This window comes from Cherax quadricarinatus, chromosome 43, assembly GCF_038502225.1.
Source record: "Cherax quadricarinatus isolate ZL_2023a chromosome 43, ASM3850222v1, whole genome shotgun sequence".
Classification (NCBI taxonomy): domain Eukaryota; kingdom Metazoa; phylum Arthropoda; class Malacostraca; order Decapoda; family Parastacidae; genus Cherax; species Cherax quadricarinatus.
Window position 1 is genome coordinate 16,395,298 of NC_091334.1, and position 13,162 is coordinate 16,408,459.

Genomic DNA, 13,162 nt, shown 5'->3' on the forward strand with positions numbered 1-13,162 from the left:
TATTATGCAGACATGAATTCATCCACAGAAAAAAAAATATACAGTAGCTTATACATGGTATGAATTATTTGTATATACTTATACTATTAGCAAGGTATAGTTGAATGCCAATGGAAATAAGTCATTTTATCCGACTTATTTAAGGGGGTTATGCTAGGTAATTTACACCACATATAAGTGTACTCAGGTGTACGTGTACCTAATTATACCTACTGACCAATTTTGAATTTCGCGGTGTTTATCGCGGTCTCCTGGAAGTGTAATATATTTTCTCGCCTGTGTCCCTCTCAAAAAAAAAAATCTTTCCTGGGGATTAAAACCCACTGGGAGGGAAATAATTTCCCGAGTATTATCTATTTTAATGCTAGAAGTTGTGTATTTTTTGATATATGTGAAGAGAAAATAGGTTGTGAGTGTCTGAGAAATGTTTGTTTGGGTTTGGAGCTCCTCGAAAGTTTTTGTTAGAAGTGGAAGCCTCAGCTGCTTGTAATTACTTATATTAGCGCTGGTAGGTGCCCAGGTGGATGCCATAACCCCCCAGCACCAGTGCCAGGAGAGGATGCAGGTGTAAATCAGTGCCATAATGCCTAAAGTCAAGTCAGGAAGGATGTACGGAAGCTGCTTCCCAGACTACGAGCTGAGGAGGAGGGAAGCTGGGCTGAGAGCCACCCTAGGCTGGGAGAGTGCTATCAGAAGGTCATTATATTCCTCTATGATACCCTGCACCTCCTGGGACCCCAGGGAGAATGACCCCAAGACTGGGTTCATAGGTCACGGGGGAGTCTTCAACCTTGAGTTCTCTCCTGATGGGTGAGTTACACTCCATCACCTCAGTTATAATGAGTTATTTTGAATTTTTTGGGGGGTTATTCTAGGGAATTTGTACATATGTTGCTAGGTATGATAACTTGTGTAGCTGTATTTATGTGTACGTGTACCTAAAATAAACCTAATGGTCAAGGGCCCCCAGGGGAAATAATAATAATAATAATAATAATAATAATAATAATAATAATAATAATAATAATAATAATAATAATCTTTATTTCTACAAGTACGTGTACAACGTATACATCAGTGATATACTACTATGTAGAAAGCCGATTGTTATGCTTGGCATTTCCAGCGAATTAAGTCAGTTTTGTTCCCAGGATCCCCTCAAGGGAGGTTCCTTGATGCTGTTCAGGGGCTGTTGATTTAGGGAATTGGATCTGTGCTCCAGTTCCCTGAATTGAACCTGAATGCATCCCATCCCCCCCACAGGCACTGTATAATCCTACAGGTTTAGTGCTCCTCCATGATTTTAATAATTGTCCCCAGGATGCGACCCACACCAGTCGAATAACACCCAGGTACCTATTTTACTGATAGGTGAGCATGGATAGGAAACAAATCCTAAGGTTTCCATCTGTACCGGGGATCGACCCCCAGACCTCGGAGTGCAGGCTGAGTGCGCCAATAATTGAGCTATGAGACAACTTTAAATTATTTTGAAGTTATTCCAGGTAATTTACATATATGATGTTACTATGCATAATAACTTGTGTAACTGTATTTATCTGTATCTGTACCTAAAATAAACTTAATTATTTGTATCATGGGGATGGGACATGTTATTGGGTGTTTTGTGCCCTCTAAAGGGAGGGAGGGTCTTTGATGCTGGTGAGGGGCTCTTGATCCAAAGAATTGGACTCGTCTCTACCCCTCCTTGAAGTGGACTTGTTCTCCAAGTGCTCTATAACCCCTCTGGGTTTACTGCTTCCACTAATGTAATAATGACAATTGGCATTTCCTCTTCTAGAATGGGAGGTCTTGATGCTGTGGAAGAGCTCTTGATCCAAAGAATTGAAACCTTTCTTTCCTTGAGTCTGATTGACTGCCCATTTCCCAGGCACTGTGACCCCTGTGGGTTTAGCACTCACCTTATGAAAGTAATAATCGTAATCTAAGATTACTCCCCATTAAACATAGACCCTTGATGCTAGTGAAGGGCTCTTGATCCAAGGAATTGGAGTTAACCCTCCCTTTTCCTGACTGAATTCCACTCCTCTGGTACAGTACTTATGAGTGAGATACATGGATGACAGTTAACTCTAGTGGCAAGAAACGATTCACATGTGCAGTAGGCTTTGTTTTTTTAAAAGCAGGTGAATATAAAGATGGAGACAATAAAAATAGAGAGGTAATTTTGAGGTGATCAGTCCCTCAGCCTTGATAGCTGGTAGTCAGTCCCACAGCCTTGATAGCTGGTAGTCAGTCCCACAGCCTTGATAGCTGGTAGTCAGTACCTCATCCTTGATAGCTGGTAGTCAGTCCCTCAGCCTTGATAGTGGTAGTCAGTCCCTCAGCCTTGATAGCTGATAGCCAGTCCCTCAGCCTTGATAGTTGGTAGTCAGTCCCTCAGCCTTGATAGCTGATAGCCAGTCCCTCAGCCTTGATAGTTGGTAGTCAGTCCCTCAGCCTTGATAGCTGGTAGCCAGTCCCTCAGCCTTGATAGCTGGTAGTCAGTCCCTCAGCCTTGATAGCTGGTAGTCAGTCCCTCAGCCTTGATAGTTGGTAGTCAGTCCCTCAGCCTTGATAGGTGGTGGTCAGTTCCTTAGCCTAAAGCAGAGGCTTGAGGTCAAAGACTTGTATATGTATGTACTTGTATTATTGCCTGCTTTTGACTGAGGAAGCCTGCTGCATAGGCAAAATATTTCAACAAAAATACTCAACTGACACATTGAGGTCCATAGTTCGATCCCCGGTGTGGGTGTTTCTTTAACCCCTTCAGGGTCCAAGGCCAAAATCTGAAGTGGTGCTCCAGTGTCCAAGAAATTTTGAAAAAAAAAAAAAATATTTTTTTTTTACAGAATTAAAGAGCATATTTTTGTGAAGGTAACAAGACAAAAAAAAAATTCTGATCAGTACTTACCGAGATACAGTGCCAAGAAGTTTGTCAAAAATGATGTGGTGGCGGCAACATCGACGAATTCCACATACGCGCATTACATTATTTTGCGGTTTTTATTGTTTTTTCTTTTCTTTTCCAATTTTTTTCTATTCCTACTAACATTTGGGGCCTGAGAGACCAATACTGTATATAATGTATATATATAAACTCACTGTATTGAACACAATAACCGCACTAAAGTTCTTATCATATTATTGTTTACCACTGTTGTTTATTACAATAAACATGCACAAATCTTGTATAATACTAATGTTCTATCATATATTTACATATTTACAATCACTGGACATGGTTTTAGAACTGCTGGAGCTTGTGGAACTCCTTGAAACAAGGCACCATGCACAGAGGCACCTTACATTCCTCACACATAAACCGAGTGTCTTTGCGTCTTTGTTGCCGTCGTTTTGTTTGTGCACAGACGATGCATCTCTTCTGAGCAAATTTCTTCTGAGTTGAAGGAAGTTGTATTATGAAATGATCACCTTCCCTCCTCAAACGCTTGGGTATATCCTGAGGAATTCGAGGACCGTGTTGTATAGCAGGTGTTCTTACCTGGTACTTCATTATGAGTTGTCTGACATCAGACAAACAAAATTCACCATACGGTGGTCTGTTGCCAGTCTTTATTTGGTATATATTATATGCATTGAGCATTGAAATGTCCATGAGATGGAAGAAAAGTTTCATGTACCACTTGTAACTCTTACGAACACAGTCAACAAAACCAATCTGCATGTCACATTTGTCAACCAAGCGCATGTTTTGTGTATAATCAATCACTGTCACTGGTTTTTGAATACGTTCATTAGTCACTCGATCAACTTTGCCACTGTCTTGCATTTCATTACGGTGAATGGTTGTCAACAATGTGACATCTCGTTTGTCATGCTACCATAATGCCATGATGTCATTGGCAGTAAACACCTGCACGTCATCACCACGAGCACCTGCATTGAGCCTGGGCATATGTTTACGATTAGAACGCATTGTGCCACACACATCTGTCTTGTTCACTCGCATGAAATCACTGAGTAATGGGCTTGTGTACCAGTTATCGGTATATAATGTATGCCCCTTACCAAGATAAGGTGCCATCATGTTTCTCACTACGTCACCTGAGATACCCAATAACATCTTGGTATCTTTCAATGTTTTACTACCCGTGTATACAACAATATCCAACACCAGGCCACTGTCACAATCACAGAGTACAAACAGTTTTATACCAAAGCGTTTCCTCTTGCTCGGTATATACTGCTTGAATGACAGTCTGCCTTTGAACAAAATCAAAGACTCGTCAATTACAAGATTCTTGAATGGATAAAAGTATATGCTGAACTTTTGTTTGAGATACATGAAAACATTTCTAATCTTGTATAACCTGTCACTTCTGTCAGACCTGGTTTTGTCAGAGAAGTGCAACATACGTAAGAGTAAGATAAACCTGTTCACTGGTGTGATTTCACTGAAGACCGGGGTAGAAATTAGCCGATCTGTGGACCAATATGCTTTTATATTATGCTTATAGACGTGAGGCATAAGCATTATTGTAGCAAAAAGCAAATACATTTCTGCAACAGTCGTCTCTTTCCACCTGTGTAGTCTTGACTGTGGTGATAAGATTGTATTTGCCATGGTGTACTCAAAATACTTATTACTTTCCCTGACAATAATTTCCATCAATGGCTGGTCAAAGAATAATTCAAAGAATTCCAGTTCATTGGCCGTGGTTCCAAGGGGACAAGTAGGTAGAATTCCACTTTGAGAGTCATCAAAGTGGTGAGGCTTGGGAACAAAATTGGGATTTTGCTGCCAATCCCAGATACGGTTTGCTGGTGGATACTGGACATCATAGGCTGGTTGTGCGGGTGGTTGTGGTTGTGGTGGGCTGGTGGCTGGCACTCCGCTTTGTCCCTGAACTGACGAGTCAGCAGCGTGGGTCCCAGCGTGGCCTGGTGAGTCACACATGGCGGTGCCACTACCATCACCACTAACACCATCCACTGATGCCTGTGGTCTATCCATGCCAAGTGTAGCCACATCATCCTCACTATCACTACCTAAAACTGGTGTTGGGCCACGGGATGTACTCCGTGATGTACTCCGGGATGTACTCCGTCCCCTGGGCACAGCATAGGGTACACTACCCGAGCGCATGCGGCGGCGAACATACCGACGCTTCACTGGTGAATATGATTCCTCACTATCACTACTCGAATGATCGTTGAGCGCAATAAAATCACAGTCCACGTCACTATCATCATCATTACTGAAGTCAGAGGCCTGGCCACGCGAAAATATTAGTTTTCTGTTGCGATGAGGAACAACCGACCGTGAGTCACGAGTGCCCACACCAGAGGTAGAAGGTTGAGGATCGTCAGGGTTTTCTGCACTATTATCGATATCCTGGTCATTCTTTTCGGTCACTAACTGATCAAAGCCGTAGAATTCGTCTTCATTTCCACTTCCATCAGTGTCAGAACTATCAGATAGGAAGAGGAGAGTCCCAATTTTCCGGGGAGTGAGAGCTGACTTGCGACGAGGCATGGTGAACAAGGGTAACTGAGCCAGCGTTCCCACAATGCTATGCGGGCGCCTAGATTTTTTGTTTATGGCGCACACCCACCACGCAGACCCGTTCTCTCACATGTAGGCCTATGAGTGTTTTCGCGCTAAATTTGACGGCGCTAGAATTTTGGCATAGATCTATGGTTTGGACACTCAATGTGAAGCCGTAGATCTATGGGACGGACCCTGAAAGGGTTAAGACACCTGCTGTTCACCTAGCAGTAAAATAGGCGTACTTGAGTGTTAGTCGACTGTAGTGTGTCACATTCTGGCAACAAAATTGACCTAATTTTCCAAAATGCTCTGCATAACAAGGGACTTTCTACATAGTAGTATGTCATTGATGTCAGCTAAACCTGTATATGTTGTACATGTACTTGTAGAAGTAAAGATTATTATTATTATTTTATTATAATTGTTATATGTGTGCTTTATTCATCAATTTCTTGGTATTGTATTCCATTTATAAAATGATCCCATGGCTCTGTGTGACCCATATGGGATTAGTGCTTCATCATGATTATAATAATATAAAATTATGCCACCTGGACCATGGTTGGACTGCAGGAATAGGTAAACTCTCGAAACCAGTCACAGGTATATAGTTAAGATTTGTTCAGAGTTTTAACCCAGAGGGTTAGCCACCCAGGATGACCCAAGAAAGTCAGTGCATCATCAAGGACTGTCTTATTTCCATTGGGGTCCTTCAATTTTGTCCCCCAGGATGTAACCCACACCAGTCAGCTAACACCCAGGTACCTACTTACTGCTAGGTGAACAGGGACAGCAGGTATAAAGAAACATGCCCAGTGTTTCCACCCGGCTGGGGATTGAATTGATATGATCCATCACCGCTATGTAGAATGCTTGGGGATCCTAATGGAAATAAATCATCTTATATGGCCTGTAGCTCGATTGGTAGTGCACTTAGCTCACACACTGAAGTCCAGGGGGTTGATCACTGATACAGCTGGAAACATTAGGACGTGTTTCCTTAAGACACCTGCTGTCCAATGATCACCGATCAATAAAATAGGTGCCTGGGTGTTAGTCGATTGGTGTGAGTCGCATCCTGGGACAAAATTGATCTAATTTGCCCAAAATGCTCTGCATAACAAGGGGCTTTCTATATAGTAGTATGTCAGTGATGTCATCTAGGCCTATATATGTAGCTTGTACATGTACAGTGGAACCTCGGTACTCAAACAGCTCCCTACTCTAACAAGGCTCGGCATTCAACCAAACAAACACAACCTGCCAGAACTTCGCTGTAAACTGTTTCATGTTTCTTCGCATTTTTTGGATTTTTTTTTTATATTATTTGTATAAATGAGTCACCATGGGGCCTACAAAGATTAGTGATAACAGCCAAACAAAAAGAAAATTGGTTGGGAAGAATTCGCTCAATACTCGAATGATCAGCAGTCGAACAGCCTTCTGGAATGAATTAAGTTTGAGTACCGAGGTTCCACAGTACTTGTAGAAATAAAGATTTATTATTATTATTATTATTTATTATTATTATTATTATTATTATTATTATTATTATTATTATTATTATTATTATTATTATTATTAACATTGTCTTTCATTGCTTTGATCTTGGTGAAGTGTTATTGATCCAAGAAATTTAGCCTACCTCTGCTTTCTTGAATCAGAGCAGATTATTTCCATTACCCAGGTGCTGTATGGCCCCTATGGGTTTAGCATTTTCCTTTGAATATAATAATAATTGGCCAACTGAAAATTTCGCCTGTACGATATGAATAAGTTGAAATGTATCTTATCTTATTTTTGAGTGATTGATGGATTGATAAATATTTGTATTGAGGTCATCATTAACATATGATGATCTTTATTTACGTAAAATACAATTGATTTTACAGACAGGATTACGTATTTTTAAAATGGTTAACTACACTAAGCACAGTTATATAAACACATTTATTATTTAACCTAGAATAACCCAACAAAGTCACTGTGACTTATGACCATTAAGTCATTGTTTGAATCGCACTTGAGCAGGTGTAATGCCTTTTTTGTAATGCTACATTTATGCTAAATGTTTGGCTTGACAAGCTTGGCCCGGGGCCCAGCTCCAGGAGTAGAAAAATTTTTAAAACTCGTCAAAGATATATCACAGGTATAATCTGGTTTATCCTAAATTAAGTAGAATAGGCAATGAGTGACAAGTAGAGGACAAAGATAAGTGAAAAAGCATAAACATAAAGACTTGCATTATTGCATGTTTTTTTTATCCTAGGTTTAATTTACATAATGTACTGTTTTATACTGTACATATGAGAAGAAATCACATTAACATAAGTGACTGCAAATATAAAAAAAAGTACCACAATGAAAAACAGTGAACTTGAGTGTATAGATAGATGAAAGAAGTCAGGTATTTAAATTTTTCATTGGTATTTTTTTCAAATGAAATATATACTGCATGTGTATACCTCTTATTACAGTGGCTAGCGTGTGATCAGTTCACATCTGAGAGGATGCAGGGTCAAACTCCACTATGCGACAGGCCATATAAGCAAGTCTCTTATCACCTGTAGCTTCTGTTACTTAGCAGTAAATAGACACTTAGAAATTAATTGACTTGTGTGGGATTCTAGTGAAAATATGCCATATTGATTGGCTTACTTGGATTATTATGGATTACTAATCCTTTGGTTAATAACTCAAATAAAATCTTCAGAAACATTATTCAGTACAAATTTATATAGTGTGCATAATGTTACAGTTTGTAAAGTCATCTGTAGATTTCCCTAAATCGAGCATATCATAAGCTCGATCATTGAAAGCTACTTGTACAGGTACACGCAGTAGTGTTTTATTGGTTTTAAAGCCTATTGACTTGATGTCACGTATCCTTGACATCCAGTCATGGATACTTTAATCCCTAAAATAGGATTTAAATTACAATAGCTGCTAGGAAAAGAAATTACTTTAGCAAATTACCAGCAGAGGCATACCTCGTAATACTGTGGTGTGTAGACAAAGGCACTGCACTGCACAGTGTCCTAGAATTTTTCCAAAACTATTTTTGTTTCTGTAAAGAAAAAGTAAAATATGCTCATATACTTTCTTCTTTCTTTCAACACATTGGCCGTATCCTAGCAAATAAAATTTAAAAAAAAATTCTCGGGGAAATTTCAGCTTCAAATATTAACCCTTAAACGGTCCAAACAAATCGACATTCAAATCCATAGTGCTCCAAAAGTAGATCTACGTTTTTTTTTACATATTTTCAAAAATAACAAAAAAAATGTAGATAAAAGTTTTTTTGCACATTTTTAAATGTAAAACAAGAAAGAAGATCTACATTTTTTTACATATGTACTTTCAAATGCTGAAAAAACGTATATATACGTTTGGACCATTTAAGGGTTAAATAAAAGAGAACCTCTAATCACATATTGTACCATACACAATATATAACTGTTAAATAAATCAAAATACTACAGTGTACTAGAGTTATTTTAATTGAAATAGATTTCTACTGATGTTTAGATATTAGTTTTGATATTGTCAGTTTTGTTGCAGGAGTCACTTGGTTGCTGCATGTGAACAGCGAGCCGTCATGGTCTTTGATCCTTTGTCAAGACGACAGATTCATCATATACCACATGCTCATGATAATTGTGTCAATTGCATCAAGTAAGTATATTTTGTGTAGTGAATGACACACTTAATATTAGATTCATGGGGAAGCACCAAACCTAATATTGCATAATAGTCATACAGCACCTGGGGAATGGTATGCTTTGAGGAAGAGGAGAGTAGTTCCAATACCCAGGATCTAGAGCTCTTATTTGCCATCAAGGTTGTCCCTCTCCTTGAAGGGTATACTGTATATTATAGGCACTGTACTGGGTACATGTTTTACAATCACATACCACTCTCTTTCAGATAAAAAAGAAACTCCACACTGAAAATATCGTTGTCAGTGCTGCACTGTACTTTGCGTGCTTTTAAAGCCTATGTTTTAATTATTTAAACTTTTCAGTTTTATCTAGGAGAATATTTATATTTTCTAAAAAATTCTGGACAGGTTTGGTCACTGCTTATTTTCCTGTTTTTTTTTTTTTTTTTTTATACATTGGCCGTTTCCCACCGAGGCTGGGTGACCCAAAAGAGAAAGAAAAACCCAAAAAGAAAGAAAAAACTTTCATCATCGTTCAACACTTTCACCATCGTTCATACATTATCCTCCATTGAAGACACAAAAAACAAAACAATATGAAGTTTAATGAAGAGAAATTTCAACTACTCAGATATGGAAAACTTGAGGAAATTAAAACTGTATTGGGTATTACAACAAATTCTAACCATATAATAGAGTGAAAAAGTAATGTGAAGGACCTTGGAGTGGCAATGTCAGAGGATCTCACCATCAAAGACCACAACAATGTATCTACCACATGATAGGATGGATAATGAGAACCTTCAAAACTAGGGACACCAAGCCCATGATGATTCTCTTCAAATCGCTTGTTCTCTCTAGGCTGGAATACTGATGTACACTAACTGCCCCCTTCAAGGCAGACGAAATTGCTGACCTGGAGAGTGTACAGAGAATTTCACGGCACACATAGTACAATAAAACATCTAAATTGGTGGGAATGGTTGAAGTCCCTTGATTTGCATTCCCTGGAATGCAGGTGAGAGAGATACATAATATACACTTGGAAAATCGTAGGGGGATCAGTACCAAACTTGTACATGAAAATCACTCCCTATGAAAGCAAAAGTCTCTGCAGGAGATGCAACATTCCCCCAATGAAAAGCAGGGGTGCCACGAGTACACTGAGAGACAACACAATAAGCGTCAGGGACTGAAGACTGTTCAACTGTGTCCCAGCATACATAAGGGGGATTACCAATAGACCCCTGGCTGTCTTCAACAAGGCACTGGACATGCACCTAAAGTCAGTACCTGACCAGCCAGGCTGTGGTTCATATGTTAGTTTGCATGCAATCAGTAGTAACAGCCTGGTTGATCAGACCCTGATCTACCACAAGGCCTAGTCTCAGACCAGGCTACAGGGGCATTGACCCCAAAACCCTCGCCATATCTTTGCAGAGGCACTCGGATACGACAGTTTAGATGTCCCTCCAAACAGCCAAATGTTAGCATTAAATATGTACTTCAAAAATTACTGTGGCCTACCTCTTGCTGCAGTAGTTATTGAAATTTTAATCATTAGTATTTAAATTAATTTTGCATGTGTCAGTGTTTTTTTATTTTTTGCTGTCAAGTTTAAGAAAAGTGACAGGCTTTACTTTTACGCAATTTTGGTCTATTCAACTTCCCGATATCCTTATGATATTGTCTTTGCCTTGGAAGTAGTATTAATCTTAGACAGTTGGTCTTGTACATTACTTAACTATAATAACACTCATTTTAATAAAGAAATATGGAGAGTTTGCATGTAACATCATGGTGAGCATCTGGCATATTGGTGGTTGAGTTTGTGCCATTGATGTTGCGTTTAGTCTCTCGTGAATTGTTAAAAAAAAAAAGTGTTTACCTTAGCCATAATACTATACATTACTGTAGTACTTTTTAATAATAATATACAGTATGTACAAATCTAATAATTATTATTCAAGTGTTGATACATTAACTAGAGTTCCTTAAACAGGATATAACATTCCAGCAGTTACTGGAGTGTTCTTCCACACAGTATAATATTACATACTGTGACATGAAACAAAACACTCTGCTGTGCTTACTTTGTGCTGCCAGGGCTTCTATATATTATACACCAGTGGCTCAATCTGTGAGCAGTAGTACAAGAAAGAGATCACAGGGTAACAATGGGTTCTTGTCAAAACCCACTTGACATGGTTACATCATTAAGATATTAGTTATTTCATATATGTACTGTAATAGTTTTGTTGCTAATCATCTACACAGTGCAATATGCAAATTCAGTCTTGAAAAGAATATCATTACCACTATAAACATTGGTCACTTACTATATTACAGTGCAGTCAAATAAGTTCATTCATCTAGTCAGTGCAAAGTGTAGATACAGTCAAAAGTTTTCAGATACTATTAGCAAAGAAGCGATTTACTATTTCCTGTAGAGCTTCTTGGATGTGTGTCTAAATGGTCAGATGTTTAGGCACTATAATATAATGTTTCAGTGTATGACCCTGTCTCTGTCCACATACTTTGCATTTCATATGACTGACATCTCTATACAGTCTTAACTTCAGTATACTCTAGCCTTAATCTAGTAGTGACAGTGCTTTTTCAATCTACTGAATCTTGTAACTTTATTCATAAACTTGCTTTACTTAACACATTTCATTGTGATTGGCAATTGATTCACTAGTTCCTATCTGTTTTGTTCTACTTCAGACTCATTTGTTAGTTCTGTTGTAACAATGATTTAAAAACTTCCATTTAAGAACATTAAATTATATTTGATATTCTCTTTGTTTAGGGCTAGTTTACCCGAGGCATCAACTTCTAGGAGGTGTATGTTAAAGGGAATCCACAAGAATTGAACTCAAAACCATTTTTCAATTTTTGCATACCTGTATTTGGCCTCATACATAAGAATGGTACATTTAAACTTCAAGTTGTTTGGAGCAAGTATTTTAGTGAGGATGACTGGTTGGTTAATTGGGTTTATAGCCTGTCGGCTATATGAAGGTCATTAAGGCAGCATGTTACCTCTCAATCACCAGTTAAGAATAATCCTTAAAATAGGAATTCAGATAAACTCGTTGTTTATACACTGAGAGACATGTACGTTTTGGTGTACAGTAGTCCCCCTGTATCCACGGGTGATACATTTCAAGACCTACTGCGGATACCCGAAACCGTGGATAGTAGCAAACCTTTCATATAAGTTGTTTTTCATTTGCATACATACCTGTGATAAAGTTTAATTGAAAAATTACACACAATAAGGCATTACCAACAGTAAATAATAATAAAATACATGTACATTATTATACATGCTTCACAAATGGAAGATTCATTCTTACCATGCATCTTAGCGACCTCAGCATACAATATTTTTTCTTGTTGTATTAAGTAAAGAATCATCACTTTTTTGCTGATGGCAAGAACTTCACAGCTTGTCTTAGGCTTTGAAGAATTGCCACCATCACTAATTTTGCATTTTGTGTCATTTTTAAAGAAAATTAAGGCTTATTTTCAGGCCAAGGTATACCATGGATAACTGAGACCGTGGAAACCGAATCTGCGGGTATGGGGGTTCTACTGTACATATTTATACTTGATGAGCTAGGGAGTTGGAAACAATTAAGCTGGCTGTTGTTTCATTTATATAGGGGTTGTTCAAAGAAGGATTGAGGGGAGGAGGGTAAAGGAAGTTTTGAGTGCTAGGGACTGGAGCATCTAGCAGCCATGTGTGAGCTTGTTAAGAGCAGAACAAGTGTAGACAAATGGTCTTTATGGCTTTATATGTTGTTAGTTTGTGAGCAAGATAATATTTATCATGGGAGTCGGCAAAACTGGTTATCTGCTCTCGAGTCCTGGGAGTTGAAAGTCCAGTCTCAGCACTGAAGGAGAGGTGGAGGATTTTCCAGTATGGAGTGTTATTAAATTGTGATGTGTGTGTACTTCGTGCTAGACACCTATTGAAT

At 38.6% G+C, this 13,162-nt stretch overlaps 1 protein-coding gene across 1 annotated transcript in view; it reads left to right on the forward strand.

Annotated features, from left to right (window-relative positions):
• Window positions 1–281: 281 nt before the first annotated feature.
• Window positions 282–13,162, forward strand: part of LOC128694352 (DDB1- and CUL4-associated factor 10 homolog) — a 33,476-nt gene continuing 20,595 nt past the window's right edge. The window contains exons 1-2 of the mRNA XM_070093620.1: window positions 282–810; window positions 9,077–9,190. Of these exons, the coding sequence (XP_069949721.1) occupies window positions 584–810; window positions 9,077–9,190 (341 nt within the window). The 5' untranslated portion in view covers window positions 282–583. The remainder of the gene's footprint in view (window positions 811–9,076; window positions 9,191–13,162) is intronic.